The sequence below is a fragment of the Pteronotus mesoamericanus genome, unplaced genomic scaffold, assembly GCF_021234165.1.
Source record: "Pteronotus mesoamericanus isolate MK-2021 breed Mesoamerican mustached bat unplaced genomic scaffold, CSHL_Meso_final contig_591, whole genome shotgun sequence".
Classification (NCBI taxonomy): Eukaryota; Metazoa; Chordata; class Mammalia; order Chiroptera; family Mormoopidae; genus Pteronotus; species Pteronotus mesoamericanus.
In genome coordinates, this window is record NW_026555208.1 from 1,584,323 (window position 1) to 1,611,188 (window position 26,866).

General features: G+C 38.5%; 2 protein-coding genes and 1 pseudogene across 2 annotated transcripts; 2 read left to right on the forward strand and 1 right to left on the reverse strand.

The window, feature by feature from the left end:
* Positions 1 to 11,355: 11,355 nt before the first annotated feature.
* On the reverse strand, positions 11,356 to 12,318 carry LOC129076527 (olfactory receptor 52K1-like). The gene has a single exon (XM_054580687.1). The coding sequence runs from the start codon at positions 12,316 to 12,318 to the stop codon at positions 11,356 to 11,358; it is 963 nt and encodes a 320-aa protein (XP_054436662.1).
* Positions 12,319 to 22,682: 10,364 nt separating this feature from the next.
* LOC129076528 (olfactory receptor 56B4-like) lies at positions 22,683 to 23,630 on the forward strand. The gene has a single exon (XM_054580689.1). It carries the CDS (start codon positions 22,683 to 22,685, stop codon positions 23,628 to 23,630), a length of 948 nt encoding a protein of 315 aa, XP_054436664.1.
* A 1,897-nt stretch (positions 23,631 to 25,527) lies between these two features.
* Positions 25,528 to 25,615, forward strand: LOC129076540 (uncharacterized; annotated as a pseudogene).
* The last annotated feature ends 1,251 nt before the right edge of the window (positions 25,616 to 26,866 follow it).

Here is a 26,866-nt window from a genome sequence, read left to right on the forward strand (position 1 = left end):
TACATATCAAACCCAAGATAGAAACTTGAAACTTTCTTTACTCATTCTTATCTTTCATCCCTTTTACTTATCCACTAGTTCCTGTTGAATTTATTTTTAACCCCTGCTATATCGACTCCTTTTTCTCAACACCCATGTCACTGCCAAGTTCACACTCCCAACTCCTTTCACCTGGATTGTTTTCTTAGATCTCTCTGCCTTCATTATTATACTCTTCCCAGTCACTCTCCACCCTGCACGTCAAAGGTTTTTTCCTTACATGTAGATGTCACTATGTCACATGCAAGGTTAAAATTCTTTAGTGATTTCAATCCATGAAAAATTATACATTTAAGATTGGCATACAAGGTTTTTAAGACTTATCTTGTATAAATTATCTTATATCAATACAGTTATTAGTATTAACTTTAATATAAAGATCACTGAGTATGAGATCATTGACTTTTTGCCTTTTCTCCTGGTCTTCATGAGTCTGCTTCTCTGTTTCAAACTTTTACTATTTCAATCTCTTGTCATAACGAGATGATAATTCAGTATTTCTGACATATGTGTTAACAAAAAGCACCAATTAAATAGGTGCTCTGGTTACCCTTCTCCATGTGAGTCACCTTCTGGGCATGCAAACAAAAACTTGAAACTGGATATGTTTGTTCCTGTATGTTTGTCTTAAAAGATGGGCACAGTCTGCAATAATTATATTTGTTACCAAAGGAAGGAATACACATATATCTGTTTATATAAAAAGAGTCAGAAGTAACTCAGTTCTTGTGAATGATGCATCAATGTATCACTCCAATTGTTTTGTTTATAAATCAATGATGACTACAATATTGCCCCCTAAACTCTGAACATGCACCTAAAAAACTGAAATAACTAGTAGGTACATATCTTCCAGCCTCTGTTTTCCTTCCAGATTCAAAGCTACTGTTTACTTCAAGTAATAATGACATTATTGAAACCCCCACTCTAGGATAATCTCATAATCTTTAAAAAAATTCACACTTCAGTGCTTAACGTTCTGCAGTGAAAAAGTTCATTCTCTTTCTTAACTACTCCCCTTCTATGGCAAGTTTTAGACCACTTCTCATTTTTCAGCTGAGAAGTCAGGGAACAACTGTGCATCAGTGGAAGGCCACTCTTTGCTTTGACTGAAGCCTTGTCGGTGGAGCAGTGAAGAATGAAGTGAAGCTACAATAGGTGAAAAGCAGAAGCAGAGATTTCTGTGCTGCATAGTATATGAGTCTAGAGGGAAAGCCTAGAGCTGCTTATGAAGCATTAACTACGAAAGGAAGCAAGTGGTTCCTTTGTGATTCTTAGAGGAAAACAAAAGGGACTTTATTCCCAGGAACCTAAGAGTGAAGATATATTTATCTGCCTGACCAGAACACAAAGGACAATTATCTAAGAATGGACGTTGTGCCCTCTTACTTATTAATGTAAATCCAGTCCAACTGGCCTGTCTTCTGTAAAGCTGTCTCTGAACCCTGTAGTGCAATATGGCATGTGTCCTTTTCTTTCCTGTCAAATCACTTACTCAGCTTCTTCATTGCACTGGTTGCCTTGCACCAAAAATTCATCAGTGTGTCTATCCTTGAAGAGCAGGGACTGTGCCTTGCCTATGACAGCAATCACAGGGCAAGTTCAAGAAGTGCTAGGATCTAATTTGTACTCAACAATGTTTGCTGAATAAATAAACAACCATATGATTAAATTTTAAATAAATAGATGGATATATAAAACAACCAGGAATAACAGGAACTTGACAAAACACACTAAACTTACAGTATAGAAATGACATAGCAAACAGCAAGATGTCCCTGAAGAATGGAGCCATAATAGCCAACCAAGAAGAAACAACCAAGAAACAAGAGCTATAGGATAAGGAGAAGGGAGCAATCAATAGTCTTCCCTAAAACCATCAGCCCCACACCTCACCTCATTTTCCACACCTGAAAGTCTCAACTTTCAGCTGGCTCTGTCATCTTTACTCTGAAAGACAAGTTTATTCTCAATACTTCCCCAAGTCAAAGCTGGTGACTGTGAACAAAGCACTGGGCAAGCAAGATGTTATTACCAATTGGTGGGTCCCAGAGGACACACAGACACACCTGGACATATCCTCCAGATTGGCTGGAGGTATGCAGAGCTAAGTCTACTGCCCCAGGAATAACTAATTGGGCATATCAGCAGAACAGGGAATGGCAAGAGGCCCACATCTGTCCAGTGTTTGTCATCACTTTTAAGCCAGTATATCCTGATGGCTGCATTAGGAAACCTCATGCTCAGTGAGCTAGGAAAACTCACATTGCGCTATAAGCTCACACTTTTTATTCTCACAGGACATACTCAACCCAGATATTTCTTTTTTTAATTGTTAGGGGGTTTTTCCCTTCAATTCCACATATAAGTGAAATCATATGGTACTTGTCTTTCACTGCCTAGCTTATTTCTCTTAGCATGGATAGACTCTCCAGGTCCATCCATGCTGTACAAAACATAAGATTTCCTTCTTTTTTATGGCCCAGTAGTATTCCATTGTGTAAACGTACCACAGCTTTTTTATCCATTCATCTACTGATGGACATTTGGACTGCTTCCATGGCTTGGCTATTATAAATAATGCTGCAATGACACACTGCTTTGGGTTTCTTTGGATATATTCCCAGAAGTGGAATCACTGGGCTATGATGCAGTTCCATTTTTAATTTTTCAGGAAACTCCACATTGTTCTCCACAGTGGCTGCACCAGTCTGCATTCCCACCAACAGTGCATGAGGGTTCGTTTTCCTCCACATCCTCACCAACATTTGTTGTTTGTTGATTTATTGATGAAAGCCATTCTGGCAGGTGTGAGATAATATCTGATTGTGCTTTTAATTTACATTTCTCTGATGATTACTGATGTTGAGCATCTTTTCATATGGCCATTGGCCATCTCTATGATCTCTTTAGAGAAGTGTCTATTCAGGTATGTGGCCCATTTTTTAATTGAATTGGGTTTTGTTTGTTTGTTTGGTGTTGAGTTTTATAAGTTCTTTATAACTTTTGGACAGTAACCCCTTGTCAGATGTATCACTGGCAGACATGTTCTCCCAGTCAGCGGGTTGTCTTATAATCTTGTTGTTTTTTTTTTGTTTTGGGGTGTTTTTTTGTTTGTTTGTTTTTTGGGGGGTTTTTTTGCTGTACAAAAACTTTTTAGCTTGATGTAGACCCATTTGTTTATTTTTACTTCTGTTTCCCTTGCCCAAGCAGATATATCAGAAAACTTATCACTACAAGAAATGTTTGAGATTTTATTGCCTATGTTTCCTTCTAGGATTTTTATGCCTTCAAGTCTTACATTTAAGCCTTCAATCCATTTTGAATTTATTCTTGTGTATGGTGTAATAAGGTGGTCTAATTTCATTTTCTTGCATATATCTACTCAGTTTTCCCAACACCATTTATTGAATAAACTCTCTTCACACTATTATATGTTTCTTGCTTCCTGTCAAATATTAATTGACCATAAAGGCATGAATTTCTTCCTCAGCTCTCTATTCTGTTCCATTGATCTGTATGTCTATTTTTATGCCCTTACCATGCTGTCTTGATTAATATGGCCTCATGGTATAGTTTGATATCAGGTAGAGTGATTTCTTCAACTTTGCTCTTCTTTCTCAAGATTGCTGTGGCTATTTGGAATCTTTTGTGATTCCATATAAATATTTGAAATATTTATTCTAGGTCTGAAATACACCATTGGTATCTTGATAGGAATTGTATTAAATTTATAGATTGCTTTGGGTAGTATGGACATTTTAATAATGTTAGTTCTTCCTATCCATAAACATGGTATAAGCTTCCACTTTTTTGTATTTTCAAATTTTTTCTTCAGTGTCTTATAACTTTCCAAGTACAGTACTTTTACATCTTTGTTTAAATTATTCCTATATATTTTTTGAAGCAATTGTGAATGGGATTATTTTCTTAGTTCATTATTGGTGTATAAAAACACAACTGATTTCTGGATATTAATTTTGTATCCTGATACTTTACTGAATTCATTTATCAGTTCTAGTAGCTTTTTGTTGGAATCTTTAGGTTATTCTATATTTGGCACCATTTTATCTGCAAGTAATGACAGTTTTACTTCTTCCAAAAATGTCTTTAGTGGACTCTGTGGTTAAATGTGTTTATTTCTGCATCTGCTGTGAATGCTGGCTGTTAAAAGCTCACTATCGCTTGTACAAACAAAACTGCCTCATCCAAAATTAATTTTCCTTTCTGAGTGTAGCTCCCAGCCAATGACTGGTCTTTTTAGGAATACAAAGACTTGATCCTCTCTCTTTAGTATGAAACAACACCGACAGGCCATTCCTACTCAAGAGCAATCATCTCAGGAACCTGGGGAAATTGATCATAGTTTAACTTCTTTCTCTTCTCCATCCTGCTTCCCTCACTTTTGACAGGTGCCATTCCCACGTCTACTTCACAATAAGCTTCTTGCATGCAAACCTCTGCCTCAGAGTCTATTTCTGGAAAATCTAACCTAAGACAAATGTCACTTGTCTCAGGTCAATTGACAGGTCTCTCTGCTTCTCTTCTGGTTGACTGTGACAGGTCTCTGGGTGTCAAGTCCAGTGTACCATGGAGAGTAAGGGGAGAATATAGATTCTCAGACTATCTATCTCAGCAAGTTTCCAAAAAGATGGGCTAAGACCTCTCTGTGCTATTTTCTCATAACCAAGGAGATCCTTCCCTTGGTCCCATTCTTGATAAAACAGCTATCAGTCCACCCACATGGTCACATTTCTCCTTTGAAATAGCGTTTCAAATGTATGATCTATTCATTCTTCTACTCACTAAGTATTTCATTCACAGATGGAAGGAAGCCTCACTTTTTCATTCAATGGATAGTAAATATCAACCAAATCCATGTATTCTGCTAGATGCTGGAAAAAACAAACCATTAATATGGTAAATGGTCCTTTTCATCATAACTCATGTCATGATATGTGATCATAGATACCTAATAATAATTATAAATGTTATAAATTAATACTACAGTGTGTTAAAGCACAAAAAAAAGAGAACCTTCTCAGTCTGAGGAGTTCTGGAAAGTCCTGCCTAATTCAAGTTAGTTATAAAATAATGGGTTAAAAGTAAAGAGAGATGTTGGACTATGGTAAATATACAAAATCCCTGACACATCAGAGAAGGGAGCTTGACATCGTTGAAGACCTGAAAGAATCATGAAATTTGGGGGTGCAGTACTCAGGAACTGAGCCTGATGTGTAAGCAGAAAACTCAGCATGCACATTGAAGGTCATGTTAAAGGGCAGTGGGAAGTTGTGAAGATTTTAAACAAAAGAGAGAGACACAATCAGAATCTCACACTTGACAACACTGAAGAAAGAAATTAAGGAAGACACAAATAAATGGAAGCATATACTGTGTTCATGGATTGGAAGAATTAACATTATCAAAATGCCCATACTACCCAAAGCAATTTATAGATTCAACACAATCTTTATTAAAATACCAATGATGTATTTCATTGAGATAGAACAAACATTTCAAAAATTTATATGGAAGCATAATGATCCTGAATAGCTGCAGCAATTTTGAGAAAGGAGAACAAAGGAGGAGGGGTCACAATACCTGGTATCAAACTATATTACAAGGATACTGTCATCAAAACAGCCTGGCACTGGCATAAGAACAGGCACATCGATCTATGGAACAGAGAGTCCAGGAGAAATCAAGATGGCAGAGGAGTGAGTAGAAGTCACACTGACCTCCTCCCAGGACCAATCTGGAATTACAACTAAATTGTGGAGAAATCACCTGGAACAAACAACTGAACAATAGTGAGAGAGGAGCCTTATAACCTCAAACAGACAGAAAAATCAGCATCAGCACAACCTAACTGATAAGGCGTGAAGTAGAGACTCAAGAAGGCAGGTGGGGCACCCACAGACAGCAGCACCAGAGGATATTGAAATGGCCAGTGGGATCCCCCTGAGAAGAGTGGGGTCTAAACCATAAGCAGGGATCTCCAGCCTATAGGAGCCAGAGCCCCAAAAGTACACAGAGAACAGCCAGCTGCAAAAAGTGGCAGGGTTGCTCTCTGCCAGAGACAGGCGGCTGGAGATGAAAAGAGCCTTTTACAGGGCCAACACATAAATTTTTATTTGCAGCCATTTACCCTGGTCTCCAGCAAAGGTGGGGGCAGAGTGGCCTAGACACACCTGAGGAGAGACTGGAGAAGGAGGTTTGTGGAGAGAAATGAGAGAATAGCTGGCGGGAGCCCAGTGCAGAATCCTCCCCCATTCGGCAGCAACCATCTGGCTCAGGCAGACCACTCCCCGGAGCAGCAACAGTGTGAGAGGACACCATAGCCTTACCCCCAGGAGGGTCTAGGCCCTGGCCTTGTAGTGCTGAAGCCTGACCGCTGAGTACAGAGTGGCAGCCACAGATACTAGATCCCTAGCTACACATAATAATTAAAATGGCAAATATCAAAGACAAATGGAGAATCCTAAAGGCAGCAAGGGAGAAAGAGGCAGGAACATATAAGGGAGCTCTGATAAGCCTAGCAGCTGACTTCTCAACAGAAACACTACAAGCCAGAAGGGAATGGCAAGGAATATTCCAAGTAATGAAAAACAAAGTCCTGAAATCAAGACTGCTCTACCCAGAAAAGCTCTCAATTAAAATGGAAAGTGAAATAAGGTGTTTCCCAAACAAAAGAAGACTAAAAGTATACTCCTCCACCAAACCAGCATTGCAAGATATGCTAAAGGGACTGCTTTAAGATGATGAAGAAAAAGTCTGTGAATACCCAGTTCCTTTCACAGTTACCAATACTTGATATTACCAATATTTTTAATACTTAATCTGATTGTGACAATGATGTTTTATTTTAGTTGTTACTTTATTATTTGTTGAAACTAATCCTGTTTTTGTATATTTCTTGCCTATTTCTATTATTTTTAAAAAGTTTTAAGTGACTTTTTGGTATTCTTCATCAGTTTTTTGACTAAATATTTGTAGAACTTTTTCCCTAAAAAAAAACTATTAACCCTCTTTTAGATGTATCACAAATACTTTCCTATTCTATTACATGTCCTTTAATTTTTTATATGTATATTACTGTATAGTCTTAAATGTTTAATATAGTCATGTTGTCAATATTTTACTTTATTGTTTCTGGGTTTGAATGTTTCACTTCAGGATAAGAAAAATATTATTTTGTATTTTCTCCTAGAACACCTTAGATTCTACATACTGATTTTTAACTCATCTGAATATTTTTTGTGTCATGTGTGAAATAGGGCTCTATATTTGTTTTCTTCCAATAAATAGTGGTCCATGCACTTTATTTGTTGAATAAGCCTTATTTTCCCCATTGATTTGAAATATCAGTTTAATCATATATTATATTGTTAGGCAGATATATACATTTGTTTTTAGAATGCTCATTTCATTCACCTACTTGATTATTTCTGTGCTGGTGTCATGTTTTAATTGCTGAGACTTTGTAATGGATTTAAATTTTTTAATATTTTATAATGGATTTTGACATTTAAAAAGAATAAAAAATAAAATAGATCTGCATTTAAACAAAGAAAAAGAAAGAAGAAATTCCTGCCTTTTGTGACAACATGGGTAGAACTGGAGAATATTAAACTAAGTGAAATAAGCCAGTCAGTGAGAGACAAATACCATATGATCTCACCTATAAGTGGAATCTATTCAACAAAATAAATTAATGAACAAAGTAAACCACAGGCATGGAAATATGGAGCAGACTGAAAGTAACCAGAGGGGATGGGGAAGGAGGACAATTGTGGAAAGAAGGGGAAGGAACTAAACAAAGAGCATGTATGAATGATCCATGGACATGGAAAACAGTGTGGGAATTAACTGTGGGAGGGAGGGTAGGGGGTGGGATGGGTGGAGGAAGGCAAAGGGGGAAAAATTGAGACAACTAGAATAAACATTATTTTTTCAAAAATAACATGGAAAAAAAGAGTAGTCCAGAAATAAACCCGTTTCTAAATCAATTAATATTTGACAAAGGGAGCAGAAGCTTAAAATGGAGTAAGAATAGCCTCTTCAACAAATGGTGTTGGGAGATCAGGACAGCTACATGCAAAAAAATGAAATGACCACCAACATACACCATACACAAAAATAAACTCAAGATGGATAAAAGACTTAAATATAAGTCACAATACCATAAAAGTCTTAGAGGAGAATAGAGGCAGGAAAATCTCAGATATTCCATGTGGCAATATTTTCACAAATATGTCCCCTAGAGCAAGGGACATAAAGGAAAGAATAAACAACTGTGACAACGTACTTGAACAACAATGAAAAAAGAATAAGAAAATTTTTTATAACAATCAATCAATCAAAAACAAAGAATCTCATTCTGGGAGTATGGATAGAAAAGAGTGAAGCACAAATGCTGGGAGTCCTGTTGGAAACAAATACAGTGATCTCTCTAAAGGTTCAAGGATAAGCCATGAGACTAGGTATGAGGTAGGGGTCTTTGGGGGTAAATAAATCAAGAATATAAAACTATCAATGAGTCATTATCATAAATACAGAAGTCATTACCAGAATCATGAGTGGCCAAAAAATACAGTACAAGATGTTGACCAAGTCATCATTTAATGAAGAAAAGCAACTAGGAGATATATCCACAACTGGGAGAGGTGAATGATATATATTAATGACACAAATATCAAAAGCACCAATCTCTGTTTGTTTTCTGGCCTGTTTTTGCAAGAAAAAAGTGAAAATTGCATTTGGGAACAGTGAGCTTACTGCTAAAACAGAGGTAAAAGAGGTGTGGTACAAAGCATAGTCCCCAGTTAGGAGAAAGTATAAGGTTTTCATTAGGAAAAAAAAAGGAAATAATGAGAACATCAACTTCCTTTGCATTTGTGGGTATCAAATAAGTTTCCTGCAGTATTTTATGTTCAAGTGCTCATAGTACCACGGAATAAGCACTGAGTGACAGGAACAACTCATGTTATCAAGATTTGATGAGAATATGCATATTCAGACTAAGATCGTTCAAAGTTAGTTTGACCAAAAGCACCTAGACACCTCTAAGCCCATTGGTGGGAACCACCACTCCTCCTCCATCCAATGAGGAATCTCCCTCTGCAGTCCTGCCACTGCTCTCCCTTCCCTGTAGATCTTTCTTCCACTTCAACTCATGAAGCACAAACAAAAGTTGGTGTGGGGGGGTATCCACTTTTGCCTTTTCTTTGAAGAGCTATTTTCAATATTGAAGGTTAATATTTAACAGAGGAAAAGTAGGCCCATTGAATATGACATAGAGCAGGAGCTGCTTAGGGAAAGATTGAGGCAGACATCCCCTAGGGACCATAGTTCAGCCTTGACCCTCCTCCTACCCACCCAATAACCCAGGCCCATTTGTATTCTAAGCCCTGATCATTTATAATATCATTTCAACTTGACCCCACCCATGTCACATTCCTGCTCATTACCTCCTATAGAGAATTAGTCCTCTAGGACCTGGAACCAATCTCTAACAGAGCACTATCCCATTTTAACATAATTTTTATATTTTCAAGTTTATTTCATCATCACACTGAGAGTCTAATAAATACTCAGGATGAGGAAGAAAAAATAAAGAAAAAAAGAGCAAATGAGGGGGGAAAAGGAAGACAAATGTTAGTTTTCTTTTTGTTCTATATTTATACAAAGCAGTGGTTCTGCAATGTGAAGAATAACCACGACCTCTAGTGCATCTGCAGTGTCCAAAATACCACCAGGTGAGATTACACCTTTTGAAAAGACTAAGCTAAGGGGGTGTTAGTCATGGTGACAGCAGTGAAGACAAGAGTGTTAATAATGATTGCGATTGCAAAAGTAATTTTGTGACAAAATATTTCATTTTTCCAATAAAAATTTATTGAGTGCCTACTGTGTTACACTTTGGAAATTTATGTATTCATTTATTCAAAACACACATATGTCAATGTAACTCATGAGGAAATGTGCTAGAATGACAGTTCATTAAATAACGAGATTTATTAAACAAGCATTTATTGAGTGCCTATCATATTGTAGGGTAGCAGGCTAAGAATACAATACAGCTCACCATTTAGTAGAAATTGAAGATGGGGGTCATTCAATCAAGTATTATATATGTAATTATAAATTGTGATGAATAATAAAATAATTGTACACAGAGCTCTCAGTTCAGACAACAAGTGTTTAGTTATAAAAATCTTCAGGGAGCTGAAACTGGAACTGAAGTTCAAAATGAGTGGGCATGATGAGGATAAGGATAGAAATATGCATTCCCACTAGAAAGAACACAGACTACCATGGCTGGAGGATGCAGGGACATATAAGGAACTAAAGAAGGGTGTTTATATATATTAGGAATACATAACAGTCAATCAACACTACAAATATTGCCAGGACATGTAAATACTTAAAAATAAACATATTAAAGTGGGTGCCAAAGGTAAGAACCAAAAGAAAATGGGCAAGAGCATTAGAAATGAAGACAGGAAGAAAAAACCAAGCATGAGTTAAAACAATAATTGTGTGTACAATAAATTTAACTCAAGTCTCTGTGGCTGGGACTAAAAGTGAAGAAATAAAAGAAGGATTATTATTTTCAGAGCATAAAACTACATAGTACTACAGGAGTCATATAGAGATGACCCTCTATGTTTTTCAGCCAAAAACAGGTTGAAAAAATACGTGGAATAAATAAGTCAAGCTTTAGCTGCAATTCTGGAATAAGATGGAACATGAGTATATAAGGCATTTGTCTCATAAGCTGAAAACTCTAAAGTAGCTCCATAGTTTTCAAACTCTGTTTCTGTGATGCCAAATTTGTTTTTATGAGAGGCCCTCTCCACTCCCACAAACTTGCTATGTGTCAGTGTCACGGTTACAGGAAGTGGCCCATGTTTTCATATGTTTAAAGAGAATCAAATTCATCTCTCCCTGAACTCCTAAGTCACTTGGTTGTCACTTGGTTTATGTTCATCAAAGTCCTAATTGTTTCTTAATTTCATAATATATTTATCTTGTCAACACAAGTAAATCATAAGCTTTTAGGGAAAAAAGGATATCAATAATATTAGTCATTGATTGATCAATTAAGATACTTCAGTCCTTCTCAATTTTCTGTCATAATATCTAAACAGCATAGGTCTCAGAAGAGATTTCCCAACTTCCAAACACTCAGAACAGCTTTATTTGCTTTCCCTTCACTGTCCCCACTGGGTAAATAACCTGAGCTTTGGGTCTCCTATCCTACAGGGGCGGTCACCCTGGCCCCTGAGGCCCAGATGATAATAACTGTACTCAGGTGGGATCAATTCTCTTGGGGGTTAGAATTTTAAACAGTTGCTCCCGGATCTGCTTCGTCTTGACCCCATACACAATGGGGTCAAGTGCAGGAGGAAAGAGCAAGTAGAGATTGGCAAGGATGACCTTGACAGCAGAGGCTGTGGGTGGGCCAAAGCGCTGCATGACCACTGAAAGAAAGCCTGGTCCATAGAAAAAGAGGATGACACAGACATGAGCCGTACATGTGCTACCTGCTTTAGCACGTGCCTCAGGTGAAGGAAAATGAATTACAGTCCTCACAATCTGCCAATAGGTGTAGGCAATAAAGGCCACATCCCCCACACCAAGGAAGATTGCCACAGCAAAGGCATAGAGGTTATCCACGGTGGTGGCTCCACAGGCCAGCTTTACCACTGCCATGTGCTCACAGTAGGTATAGGCAATCGTGTGGGAGCCACAGTAGGGCAGCCGATGGGCCAGGCTTGGAAAGGAGATGGTCAGCCCCACACCTCGCAGTACCACCAGGCCTCCAATCTTGGCCACAACAACTGGGGTAAGAATGGTTGCATAACGCAGTGGGTTACAGATGGCCACAAAGCGGTCCAGGGCCATGGCCACCAGCACTCCTGACTCCATGGCAGAGAATGCATGAATGAAGAACATCTGGGAAAGGCAGGAGTGGAAGCTAATGGCTGTAGTGCCAAACCAGAAAATGGCCAGCATCTTGGGCAGAGTGGAGAGGGAGAGAACCAGATCGACAAAGGAAAGCATGGCAAGAAAGAAAAACATGGGCTGGTGAAGGCAACGTTCTGTTTGAATAAGAAAAAGCAGAACACCATTCCCAGTCACTGCCAGGAAGAACATGAAGCAAAAGGGAAGTGAGATCCAAATATGGACAGCAGTCAATCCTGGAATGCCAGCCAAGAAGAAACTATGTGGGAAGAGATAAGAATTATTTAAAAGAATCATGGTGATCATCTCACTTATAAGAACAAAGGGCTACTGGAAAAAAATTAATAGGGCAGGTTAAATTCAATGATATGGGGGTTGGAAGCTCAAGATATATGGTCTCACTATAACCACCACCACCATCACTCTTTCCTCATAGTTTTCGGAAAACAGTCAGAAATTATTTTCAATTTAGTCAACACTTCTTCAAGATCTACAAATACAGAAGAGGCAAGATAACTTGGTCCAGTGGAAAATGCACTGGACTAGAAGATCGGAACAGGTTAGATATCTTAATATATCTGTGACCTGGAGCATTTCACATAACCAGATTTTGGTAAATGCTCGGGAACTTATGTTAAATAAAAATGCTTCCTGTTGTGCCCATATTCCCAAGTTCTGAATGCTGGTGCTAGATTTAATCAACACTCACCCCTAGTATTATACCACTAACTTTCACCTGAATCAACCCAAAATCTGAACATCTGGAAAATTCCTTAATCGGGAGACATCTCACTCGTCAAAATTCACTGCCAGGTTACAGAATACATGGTCTTTGATGACTCCAATATCAATCAGATTCTTCCTTGGATTATTGTCTAGTCATTTCACAAATGCATATCTTGTTTCCCCAGTATCTAAATGGCTCTCTGGCTTCACCACCTCCGGTATCTTGCTCTTCTTCAAGGTGCTGTTGTACAGGGGTAGACACAAAGTTCAGAGTTGTGGTGACCTGGAATCAACAGAAGCTCTTGGTAACAACAAACATGTGAAAGCCAAAGAATTCTGTATCATAGCCACATTATTAAGAACACAGAGAAAATAGGAAGATATTTCCTCCAGTGCCCTGTTCCACATATTCATATAAAGTATATGAAATTATTGAGATTCCCAACATATACTATACCCAGATCATCATGTTGCAGGTTAGAAAACTAAAATCTAGAAGCAAGTCATGGTCCAGGGTCCCAGATCTATTGTATGATAGAATCAGACAAGAACTTGTATTGACTGACCCCTGAGCTAGAGAGTCACCATCCTGTCTCCATGTTAGCAGTGACTGCTGCAGGGCAAAAGACAAACATCCAGGGCCTGTGGCCAAAAGTATGCAGTGGAAGAATCAAATAGCTAAAGAATGATTTAGGCATTGCATGTACTCCCCATACCTGATAATACCTCCAAGGCCACAATTCTTTCATGTGAAAGAAAAGCACAAGAGCACACAGAGACCTGGACTAGTGTCTGAGAAGACCCCTTTGGATCATAACATACATGATTCACACTCCAGGCAGAAAAGGTGCAGCTGAGTTGATCTCACAGTTTCCATGACAACAGGAAAAGGTCTCTAAACATGAAGGAAAAAATCAGAGTCGGTCCAGAAGCATAGTCCGAGGAAGAAGAAATAACACAACTTTATAATAACCAAGAACCCTTTGTTGTTCTCTCCAAAAGAAACCACGGGATTATTGTCCATACCTTCAACCACAGCTGCTGAGGAGACTATGTGATGACAGTAGAAGGCATGAGAGCTGAGAAGATGGGAGAGTTGAGTGGACCTACAGCTCTGGGGTCATGGAACAAACTCTGGACTAGGAGTCAAGATCTGGATTCAGGTAGCAGTTCTGCCATATGTCAGCTGTGTGACTTTAAGAAAAGCATCTAACCATTTTCAAGCCTTAGTTTCCTCACACGTGAAATGAGTACATAAACACCTACTTCACAGTGTCATTGTGAAAATCCCATGTGTGTACAGTCTTTATCAAATGCTTAAATTAGTATTATCTTCACTGAACTATAAGAAATAAATGATGCATTAGGAGAATATAAGAAAAACAGAAAATGTGGAGATTCAGAAACAATGCATTTGATTTAACAAAACATAAAAGATTCATCCTATGGATGTATGTCTGTAGAGCAGTAACCTAGAGCTACCCAGGCAAAAATACTATATCCTCTGTAACACTTTTTTCAATTTGCCTCTCAATCACATGTTTCCCTAACACCTTCAAAATATACTATTGGGTGGAAAGGTGGAGGGTATCAAGAAATGTGGCTCTGATCACCTGAGCCTCTGCTTCAAGTGACCTTCAAAGCTGACCAAGCTTACACCTCAGCCCACCTTTTGGAACATAATAGTGTCTTCAGAACAATGTAAAAAATAATTACATCTGATGTCCTCTATATCTTCTCAGGACCCAGCAAATGTTTACACACACACACACACACACACACACACGCACGCACGCACACACATATATATTCCTCATATATATAAATGTTCCTCATATAAATATAAATGTTCCATATATATATATATATATATATATATATATATATATATATATATATATCTGCCTCAGTAAGCTCAGCTCCTCTACCTCCCATCAGGAAAGCAGGTGAAGAGAGATAATGGGTCCTGGACCCATAGGAAACTGGAACACTGATTTAGGTGCCTCCATAAATGTTTCCCCATAACTCACCCTGTAGTCTTCAGTGAGTAGCAGATTTACAAATAACTGGCTATCGAACAAGAACTAGAAGGATGTTTGCCTGCTTTAGAGAGAGGAGTTCTCACACTTCTGGACCTTCCTTTACTTATGTCTGTATAGAATGAAAGGTCCAGATAGACCTCAGATGATGTACAGAGTATTAGCAGTATTTCTGATTTTCCATAATGATTTCAAGACCATGTATTTCTACCCCAAACAGACTGTCAGATTACTCAGTTCTGTAAAGATTGGAGGAAAGCTAATTTGTGATGGAGCCTGTATGTATCTCCTTTCCTTAGGCCTACTGTTAGCCATTACTTACCAAAGAGCTGCACGGGTTGACCTATAGATGGATAAGAAATTAAGCTACCAGTCAAGTCTTAAGAACAGGGTATTTAATAGGCAACTTTTCAGGCATTGCCTGTAGGGATCAAAAGTGAAGCTTCTACCACCCAAACACCAATTAGTACTTTTGTCTCCTCTTCAAACAAAGGTCTAACAAGATTTCTTCCTCTTATTGGGGCCACAGGGAACAACCCCAGCAGGGAATATTTTGAACAGCATACTCTAGAGTACCATATCAAGAGAGGGCCAAAGCCCTGCAGCCAGAGGCAAGGAGAGGCTTCCTTCCATGGGGAATGGAATCATCTGGTTTGATGGCCAACCAACATCTGATCCAGGAAGGGTGAGGAAAAAAGTAGGACATGAGGAGAAGCAACACCAGAACCAGTACACAAAATTATCCCAATGACCTCTGTGACATAGGTGGAACCATGAGAAGAAGAATGGACCAATAAGTAGGAGACTTTGTAAGAAGGGAGAGCTTGGCAGAGTAATAAGGCTGGAAAAAATCAGAAATATCTCCTGTCATTCAAAATAGAGGTACAAGGGTAGGTTGAGTCCTGTATTGTCTTCCATATGTTATCTCACCTTTGTAAAATAGCTCACAACTCTGCCCCTTTTTAATCACTATCTGTACATTTTACCCTCACCTCAACCACCAAAATCACTACTAAAAATGATGCCAGGCTAATCTATGGGAGGACATTCAAGAGTCTGAAGTGTCTGGACAATGTATTGGTTTGACAGGGATTGCAGAAATCTAGTGTACAGAGCTTACATAGGGGAAACACTTGTGGGGGCAAGCATGACTACTTATAGTTTCTTCAAATCCAGGAAGAAACTCCCAGTGAGGAATAAAAGTAATTTGTTCTGTGAAGCCAACAAAAAAACAAGAACAAAAACATACAAACTCATAGTTCAAGACTCAGCCAAATCTGTGTGTCTTCACAATGACAATTCCTTATAAGACAGAGGTCAGCACAGGCTATATTAGAAGAGAATAGCACAAGGTTAATTAAGAATGGTCGGTACCCAGAATCAGGTCATCCTTATAGGAGAAGTATGTTCGAAGGTTACTCACTTTCCAGGGGGAAGAAGAGATAGCAGGTGTTATTTCATATAAAACCAAGATTATATATCCTACCATTACTTCATGTTATAAACCCCTAACATGAAGAACCCCAGTGGAAGAGGAAGTAACATGAGTTATACAAAGGCCAGTCCAAGAGGAAATGAGAGGGTGGACTGGTAACTGAAACAGGAACTTAAGCCCCCAAAATGAAAAAGTCCCAGAACTGAGACATTAGATTACCGTGAATATGGACCAACTGACTAAAACACTAACAGCCTCACCTGAAGTCAGAAATTATGCAAGACATTAAGAGATTTAAACAAGGCTGAAGCTCCAAAAACAGTCAAGAGACTCTAAATCAATAATTTAGATCAAAGAAACAAATATTTCCTGAGTTCCTCTTAATATTGTGGGAAAAATACAGAGATTTTAAACATGGTAAGATGGAAGATACACATCAGACTAAGGCAAAGCACAATCAAAAAGGCAAAGTGGAGATACGTGCAAAGAACTGGAGCCACACCTTGAGATAGGGAAACTCCTTAGAGAGAATCTAACTATGCCTGCGGGGATCAAGGAAGGCTTCACAAATGAAAGATTAGAGAGGAAAATTTGAAGAGTGAGAATAGAATGTGCCAGAAAGACTCACTAGCAATAAAAAAGACACTAAAATTTCAAAAATATGGAATTATTGATAAACAGCTAAGAAACCAATGTTGAGGGAGCAGCGATGAGAGGTTGGCGCCAGGCTGCAACAGCCTCAAGTACTCTTACTAACAGTGCTACAAGTTACTAAGAGGTCAAGGAAAACAACACAACAGAGATGCAAGCTAATTAAGCAAGACAGTGACAATAATGTTAGCCTGTAATAGATTTATTTCATAGTATTATGGGCATAGAAGAAGGATATGATATTAGAGTGGGTAAGACTAGGTGAAATCCTGGAAGAAAGGAGGGGAAATGGCATAAAAGAGAAGAAAACTGGATCAAGTCTTTTATTTCATTGTCATACTATTACTGTTGTCCCAGTTCTCCCCCGTTGCTCTCACCTGCCCTACCCACCCATCCCCACTCCCACCGTCACTCTCCACACTGTTGTCCGCGTCCATGGATCCTTTATACTTGTTCTTTAATTAGACCCTTTCCCTTCTTTCTTCCCTTATACCCCTCCATCCTCCCCTCCGGTCCCTGTCAGTTTCTTCCCTGTTTCCATGCCTCTGGTTTGTTTTGCTCATTTGGTTGTTTAGTTCATTAGGTTCCTGTTATAGGTGAGATCATATGGTATCTGTCTTTCGCTGCCTGGCTTATTTCACCTAGCATTATGCTCTCCAGTTCCATCTGTGCTGTCACAATTATGAACATGGGGAGCATAGGTACTTTTGAATTGGTGTTTCAGGATTCTTAGGGTATAATCCCAGCCAGTGGAATCACTGGGTCAAATGGCAGTACCATTTTTAGTTTTTTGATGAAATTCCATACTGTTTTCCACAGTAGCTGCACCAGTCTGCATTCCCACCAACAGTGCACTAGGGTTCCCTTTTCTCCACATCATCATCAGCACTTGTTGTTTGTTAATTTGTCAATGATGGCCATTCTGACAGGTGAGCAGTGGTATCTCATTGTGGTTTTAATTTGCATCTCCCTTATGGCTAGTGATGTTGAGCATCCTTTCATATGCCTATAGGCCCTCTGCATATCCTCCTTGGAGAAGTGTCTGTTCAGGTGATTCACCCATTTTTAATTGGATTGTTTGTCTTTCTGGTGTGGAGTTGTGTGAGTTCTTTATATATTTTGTAAATCAAACCCTTGTCCAAGATATCATTGGAAAATATATTTTCTCATACGGTCGGTTCCCTTTTCATTTTGCTGATGTTTTCTTTAGCCGTGCAGATGATTTTAATATGATGTAGTCCCATTTGTTTATTTTTTCCTTTATTTCCCTTGCCTAGCAGATGTATCAGTAAAAATATTTCACCTGCATGAGGTCAAGTCTTTACTAGTAAGTTCTATCAAACATTTAAGAAATGAACAATAAAAACCCTATGCAAACTTTTAGAAAAATAGGGGAAAAAGAAAAATTTTGATTTAGCAGGAGAATATAAGTCAGAAATAGGTTTAAAAGAAGTAAAAATTGGGCACTGTACATTAAAAGAAAAATTTCAGGAAGTTTGTAAAAGAATGGAAATAGAAGTGGATTCAAGAGTAAGGTACAGGGACAGAGACAGCTGAGATGAGGAGACATCCTGGTCAAAGTCCCAGCAGAAAACAGAACGTGCAAAAGGGAGGACAGAGGAGAATATAATGAAGAGAATATCCCAAAAATAGGTGGAGAGTTTACATAAAAAAATCAATAGTGAAAACAGGGAAGGTGAAATACACCTGGGCTGGCAACCTCAAAAGCCATTACCATCTGACAGATCTGAGGAGCAATGGGAAGAAACAACTACCACTATTGATCAGTATTGACAAGAAACATGGGGGAACCAACTGATAGGAGCAGGGGGCCTTCAGGAAAGGAACATAGACATTGCCCAACATGGAGACTGGTAGGAAAAGATTCAGAGGAATATATTTCTCAACTTACCTTTCTGGCTGCCCTCTGAGCTCCCACCTATGATTCTCATTATGTATATGTTGGGGGAAGGAGCAGGAGTGCAGGAATTCAGACAAGAGGAGGGACACCTCTTCCTAAACCAGGGGGGTCCAACCTTTTGGCATCTCTAGGCCACACTGGAAGAAGAAGAGTTTTCTCAGGCAACACATTAAATACATTGTGACACATAATCACAAAAACAAACCCATCATAATGTTTTAAGTAAATTTATAATTTTTTTGTTGGGCTACATTTGTAGCCATCCTGAGCTGCAGATTGGCCTTTATTAAGACAGAGATGACCATCTAATCAGGTTCCCATGGGACTGGGGACTACGATCTCTGTTTCCTGAGCTAAACTGGATACAGCTCTGAGGTCACTGGGGACTTTTTGGTAAAAGGCAAAAGATTTATACAATCTGAAGAGAAACAAGAATATGACTGGGGGCCATTTGGAGCTGCGATGAAAAGACACTGAGCCTTGATGCACATGGGAAAAGCAATTAGAGAGAGCCTCCTGGAGGTCCTGGAAAGTGGCAGAGAAAGATTAGGGCAACTTGGGGATCCAATCTGTGCAACAGCCCAGGCCCCAGGGGACAGGAAAAGACGCACTCTCAGCAACAATGGTATAAAAAAAGGTATAGCCAAGAGAATTGAAGCAGCTACAGAAGGCAGTGCCATTTGAAGAGGTTCTTCCAGGACCTCCTTGCAGGGGTTATCAGGGGCCAAGGTGAGTGGAGGGGGCAGTTTCCTTGCTCTGTGTTCCTGGCTCTCTGTTCTGGTTTTCTCCTCCAGCCTGGGCTTTCTCAGTCAGCTTTCTTAGTTTAATCCTTTCAACACTGGCCCTTTTGCCCTAAAGATCTTCATTTGTACAGGGCAGAGGCCTGAGCTCTGGGGAACAAGTAGAAAAAGGAGATGGCGCTCCCCTCTGGTCATGCTAGAAAGGACAGAAAGTTCTAGCAGAGGAAAAGGCAACCACCATAGAGCCCAAGGCAGGGGAGGCACATGGGCTGACAGACTGGTGGAAACAGGGCAACCTCCCATTTAAACTGTAGATCCAAGATCCTAAGGGGAGAGAGCAATGGAAGTCACTCACTTCTGTTCAGAAATAAAATCAGAAACTAAAACTAGATATCAAGTCACCAAAAGTAAAGAAGACCATTTATCTGAAAAGTATCATTTAGCACCCCACACTGGAGAGAGCTCAAGAGGCATTCTACTTCAAGTCCAGGCCAGACAGGGATGCTGATCAGTGCTTCTTTATATTGTTGAGAAAACTGTAAACATCTTAATAAGATGCAAAATAAAACTCAGAGCTTACACTATTCCAACTTCTCCTAATAATAGGCAATACCTTTTTCTACCAAAGAAGAAATCTGGGAATTTACTAAAAAGCTATTAGCTTTGGAATGCAGTAGTGTAAAGTAGCTGTGTTTGTAAGATGTTTTTTAAACACAATAATCATCAGAAGGTTTTTTTAAGTAATAATACACAGTTACGAAATGCAATGAGACAAAAACAGTAATATTATTGGGGAGAAATTCCAAAAATACCTAGGACAGAAAGGCCACACTTCTTTAAATGAAAAGATTCAAGGAGATAAAAATATTTACTCCACGATTAATTTGTTTTACTTTTATACTCAAAAATATCACAACCAGACTTTTTTATTTAATAACTGATCTGAAATTTTTAGTAAGACTCTTCCCCACCATATGTAAATAGACTAATTCAATTAGTACTAGAATTAAAAACAAAAGATATTGTCTAGTGGCAATGATCCTTGAATATATGTCTGAATTTAATATTTGACAAAAAAGCACTTTGTAAATTAATGGAAAGGAGAAGCTTCCTATACTCAATGGTGTTGGAACCATGATTTAGTTATTTGTGGGTGAAATTAAGTTAGAGACTTTCACTCCATGTCAAATCTCAAACTGGTTACAAATTAATTATAAAATAAATGTTTGTAAAGAAAATGCAAGTAAATTCTTATTTAAATGTGGGTTTTATATTATTTAATGGTGAAAAACCATGAAATAATTAATTTTAAAAGTTATGAATACATAAAAGTTTAAGTGTATGCATATGTGGAATTTTTTAATCAACCAATGAATGAATAAATGAGTGGAAAAACAAGTCAACATTTCTTTCTCTCTCTTCCTTGCTCTCTCTCTCTAAAAATCAATAAATAAAATTTTTTAAAAGGTAGATTTTAATGAAAATTACATAGGGGAAATATTTCCAAAAATTCAACAGATACAGGTAATATTTTTAAGATATATTGAAAATCACACAAATTAATCCAATGTGCTACCAGAGTCCATTCTAAGCCCTTGAAAAACATTATTTCATTTAATACTACAAAATGAGTTGCACATAAAGCTAAAAGAATAACTAAGTATACAATGGGAATAAAAACAACCTTTAAAAATGTCAAATATTACTAAATAATGAAGGGAAGTATGAGCCAAAATTAAAATTTCAAGATTTACTTATTCTATTATTAAAGAGTTTAAATTAAGTTTCCAATTGTGGTTGAGTGTGATGAAATAGACATACTCATGAACAAATTCTGGGCATGTAAAGTACTACAATGTGTCCATGAAGCAACCTTTCAGTGTATGTCAAGACATTAAAAGTGCACTACTGTCACACAGGACGAGAAACGCCTCTTGGGAAGACAATTTGGCAACATCACTTAAAATCATTTTTTCCCCATTTCACCCAGGAATTCACTTCTTGGAAATTATCCTATAGATAAATTTACACATATGCTTACAGATGTATGAACAAGCACATTTTTAATAATTTTATTTACAGTGGCAAAGTAGTGGGAATACCAATGTTCATCAAAAGTTCTCAAGAAAACATTGGACATCCATGTTGTAGAAAATCATGCAACTTCACAACAATTAAGCATATACATATCGTGAAATGGAACAGTCTCCAAGATAATAACTAAGCTAAAAAAAGAAAAGTCAAGGAAACAAAGGATAAGAAAGGTATGATTAGTATGATTAGATTTGTTTTTGTCTTTTATGGGAAAATAGTACATATATTTTTGTCTGTGTAAAAACTATCTCTGGAAAGATTCTCATGAAATTATTACTGACTGCCTGTGCTGAAAAGAAAGGATTTGGGAATTCCAGGCATGGGCCTATATTTTTTTATCTTTCATTTTTCAACATTTGCATGCATGAAATTTAAAATATCAAAATATTGCTAAAAATGGCATTTTTAAGATAGCTGTGACTTTTGTATTTATCACTTTTGTATCTTTTTTGAAATTCACTCAAAGTAAACAATCTGAAAATAAAAGATTGGTTAGTAATTTATGAAATAATCAAATATAGGATTATAAAGTGGTCATTAAAATTAAGACTCTACATTGCTTTAATGATACTGAAAGTCATGGTTCATTTATTTATTCATGCAGTAATTTTTTACTGAGAACATATGTTATATCTTAGAACACATTGCGAAAAGACAAAGACAAGATACAAAATTATCTCATGATGTAAACTGCTTAAACATAAACAGAAAAAAGGAAGTGAATAAACATAATATTAATATTTGTTATCTGTTGGTGATAAGATTATGTTGATGCATTTAGACATGCTTATTAGACATGCATTGATGACATTACACATTAGTGATGAAAAATAGCTGGTCCAACCTTTCTGTTTAAAACTAATTTGGGCTTTCTTTATTGCTACTCTGTGGAATATTGCCCAGAGCCAAAACAAAAAAACAAAAAAACGGCGGTGGTAATTCACAATTAAATAAATTGGATCGTTGTTGGAAGTCGGTAATTAAGACCCTTAGCTGAACTTTCAAATGCAACCCCTTTCTGATTCCAGTTTCATGACAGACACTGGGAACGGAGCACCAGTGCCATGGACACCTCCACCAATGCTACCAACAGTTCCAGCCTCCAGATTTCCCAGTTCATCTTGATGGGGCTCCCAGGCATTCACGAGTGGCAGCACTGGCTCTCCCTGCCCCTGGCTCTGCTCTATCTTTTAGCTCTTGCTGCCAATCTCCTCATCTTAATCACCATCCAACATGAGTCCACACTTCATGAGCCCATGTACCATTTCCTGAGCGTATTGGCAGTCGTGGACATTGGCTTGGCCAGCACCATTATGCCCAAGATTATGGCCATCTTCTGGTTTGATGCCAAGGCCATCAGCCTCCCTGAGTGTTTTGTTCAGATGTACGTTGTCCACTGCTTCTTTTGCATGGAGTCTGGTATCTTCCTCTGCATGGCAGTGGACAGATACATAGCCATCTGTCACCCACTGCGATATCCTACCATAGTCACTGAAGCTTTTGTGGTTAAAATCATAGGATTCATGGTGATCAGGAATAGCCTGTTCACCATCCCAGTGCCTGTACTGGCTGCCCAAAGGCTCTACTGCTCCAAGAATGAAATTGACCACTGCCTGTGCTCCAACTTGCGAGTTATCAGCCTGGCTTGTGATGACATCACTGTGAACAAATTTTACCAACTGATGTTAGCATGGGTCCTGGTTGGGAGTGATATGGCTCTGGTTTTTTCTTCCTATGCTCTAATCCTTCACACTGTGCTGAGGCTGAACTCAGCAGAAGCAATGTCCAAGGCTCTGAGCACCTGTAGCTCACACCTCATCCTCATCCTCTTCTTCTATACAGGTATCATTGTTCTGTCTGTCACACACCTTGTAGAGGAAAAGATTCCTCTTATCCCTGTACTCCTTAATGTGCTACACAATGTCATTCCCCCTGCTCTCAATCCCATGGTCTATGCCCTCAGGATGCATGAGCTCAGACGGGGCTTCCAGAAGCTGCTTGGGTGGGTATAGAATTGTCCACCAATTAACATCACTTTCAAAAGGCCGTACAGCTTTGGTTGGTGTGGCTCAGTTTTAGGAATGTAATCAGGTACACTGAAGGTCGTGGGTTCAATTCCTGGTCAGGGCACATACCTAGGTGGGGGGTTCGACCCCCAATAGGGGTGCATGAGGGAGGCAAATGATTGATGTTTCTCTGTCTCCTCCTCTCTCCTTCTCTTCCCCTCTCTCAAAAGCCAATGTGCATGTTCTTGGGTATCAATAAAAAAAATACTTAATACTAAAAGGCACATAGATGTTAGAAAGGAAGAGGTATCTCTGAATAGACCTATACGGTAAAAAAAAAAAAACAAAAAAAACTTTAAACCAATAACATGAAAGCTGTCAACCTTAGAATTAAAATAGGCATATGAAAATTATAATGAAATTTCCTATCACTGGAAATAAAAGTAAAAAATGAAATGCCCTTGACCATTGTTGCCACCCTGATATTGACACACTTACACATACACATACCATGCTTTAGATATGATATACACAGGTAAAAAGTCACTTAACTGTGTAGTAATTTTCTTTCTTGGAAAAGAAGAAAATGGTCGTAGAAAATGTCCTAGAAAATTAGTTCCAAATAACCAAATTAATTAAATCTAATTAATTTTAACCATTTACACACCTAACAAAAATGCAGTCTTCTGAGCACAAGGACCCTGAAACATGTTCATGTTGTACTCCCTCTGAGCCTAGTACACAACTCTGAGCATAATAGATGCTTAATTAACACTTCATTCATGATACTGTCAGTCTGGAGGCATAGGTCTGCTGAATTCTATATCCTGGAAAATATCCTGGACAATGGTCTGGAGAATGACCTCAGGAAGTTTGCATATGATTTCACCTTGGAGAACAACCTCTTAGAAGCAGTACTGGGACAGAAGCAATGTCAGAAATCATGAGCTCATACACAGCTAGTGGGAATGTAACCTGGTGCAGGTGTTTTGGAAAACAGTCTGGTAGCTTTTTAAGTTTTTAAACAAGAGTTACCACATAGCACAACTATTACCCTCTTAGGTACATACTCAAGAGAAATTGAAAACATATATCCACACACAAATTTGTACATGAACATTCATAGAAACATCATAATAGCCAAAAAATGAAAACAACCAAAACATGCATCACCTGATAAATGGATAAACAAAATGTGATCTATCCATACAGTGGAATAGTATCCAGGCAGAAAAAGTAAAAAAGTACAGACATATGCTACAACATGGATGAAATTTGAAAATATTATGCTAACTGAGGTGACATGGACCAGGAGCTCAGGGAAGGGCAGCGCTTTCATCGACGCCCGATGCACAGGCATGACAAACATTTTCCATGTTAACTCAGAAGAATCCATTGTTCATGTGACACATACAGAAACAGGAATGTCTTAAAGAAATAAAAAGTCTGGCTTTCTATGGGAGGACAGTCACGCGTCCTAGGTCTGAACTCATAGTAGTCCATGATCTCAGGCAGTTGAGTCAGTCTGTTCCCCTCCTCATTAAATGGGAATAATAGTACTTGCCTACCCAGGATGTTATAAGAATTAAATGTGTTACAATTTATGGCAAAGAGGTAATCTGTGCTGGAATCAGGATGGCCCGAGGAGGAGCTATCCGAACTATCCAGCCTGTGAAGTGCCCCACCCCTTCACTTCCTGTTCACCTCTCTGAAAGGGGCTTCCTTCTTTTTTTCACTCCTCCCACATGGCTCTCGATGGCTACACCTACTGGATTGCAATCTTTTCTTTTTCTCGAGAAAATCCTTTTTGGTGATGGAATACCTAGTCAATTTTGTTTTATAATCAATAAGTGAGGGCAAGCATATAAAACACATGACCTGACACAGAGGAAGACCCAGACAGATCCTTTCCTGGCTCGTGAGCATGATGATTGTGTGAGAGGTGCCTCCCTCAAGTCTTGTTAGGATATTGGCACATTATCTGTCTCACATGGGGGGAAAAAAACATTCAAACAAAATTAGAACAATAGCTATCAGCCAAACACAGGAGAATCCAGGGGAAGACATGAAATTTTGGGCCTTGGACATAGCAATTTTGGAGAACATCTGGATATTTTTAATCCCTTGGGGAAGGAATGTGCTGGCAGGCCTCACTTGGCCTCCATGAGCTATTTCCATGCAGCTCCTCCTCTGACTTCTTGCTAACCAAACCACTTGCCCGCATGGGGACCCCAACATCGAAGGATTCACTACACTTCTGTTCATTTCCTACCAGTTTGGTTTAGCCTTCATCTTAGCCAAAAGGCCCAGAAGTGCTTCTCAATGTCTATTTTAGAGTGAGATTTATTGTGTGAAGATTAATACACAGAAACCTCATTGGAATGGGGAGGGCCTTTAGGAGAAGATCTCACACCTTACCATTCATCAGATTCCCCAAACTGGAAGGTACCTACTTTCCACCTTGAACAGAAAGATGTTTTTTGCTCCACTACTTCAGCAAGAAGGAGGATCTTCTTGCCCAGCAACCACTCAGCCAATGAGAGACAGCTACAACTCAGCCCATGAAAAGCTACTACTCTCTGAACTCCCAGTTTCCTCCAATGGATCTTTGTTTACAGCAGCCCCTCTGCATTCCCCTCTTGCCTCTATAACACAATGTTCCTCTCCTTTGTTCTCTGGACTTAATCTAGTTCACCTGCCATTAGACCAAATGTCCAAATTGCAATGCTTTGTTATTCCCAAACAAACCCATTTTGCTGGGGGGAAAAAATGCTAACTGAAAGAAGCCAGACAGAAAAAGACACATTTCATGATTCTATTTTTATGAAATCTCCAAAATAGGCAAATCCATGAGGACAGAAAACAGGTAAGTGATTGCCATGGACTAGGGAAGGGAAAATGAAGAATAACTGTTTAAAGAGCACAAAGTTTCTTTTGAGGATGTTGAAAAGTTCTGTAATTAGAAGTGATAGCTGCACAAATTGTGAATGCACTGGAAGTCACTTTAAAATAGGTAAATTCCTAAATGTTGTGTTACATGAATTTAATCTCAATTAAAAATAAAACAAACTTTATTCTTGCAATTTCTCTCTATATTTCCCACTAACAAAATTTAGCATCATTTCAACAAAGACATTTAAAGGGCCCAGATCCACTTACTAGAGCAAGCCAAAAAGTACAAGTTCATAACTTACAACATGTTGATTACCAGCATGGTATACACCTTTGACTACTCAACTTCC

Excerpts from the sequence above, each read along its gene's own strand:
- LOC129076527 (XM_054580687.1), bottom strand. The coding sequence starts at position 12,318 with ATGATCACCATGATTCTTTTAAATAATTCTTATCTCTTCCCACATAGT.
- LOC129076528 (XM_054580689.1), top strand. The coding sequence starts at position 22,683 with ATGGACACCTCCACCAATGCTACCAACAGTTCCAGCCTCCAGATTTCC.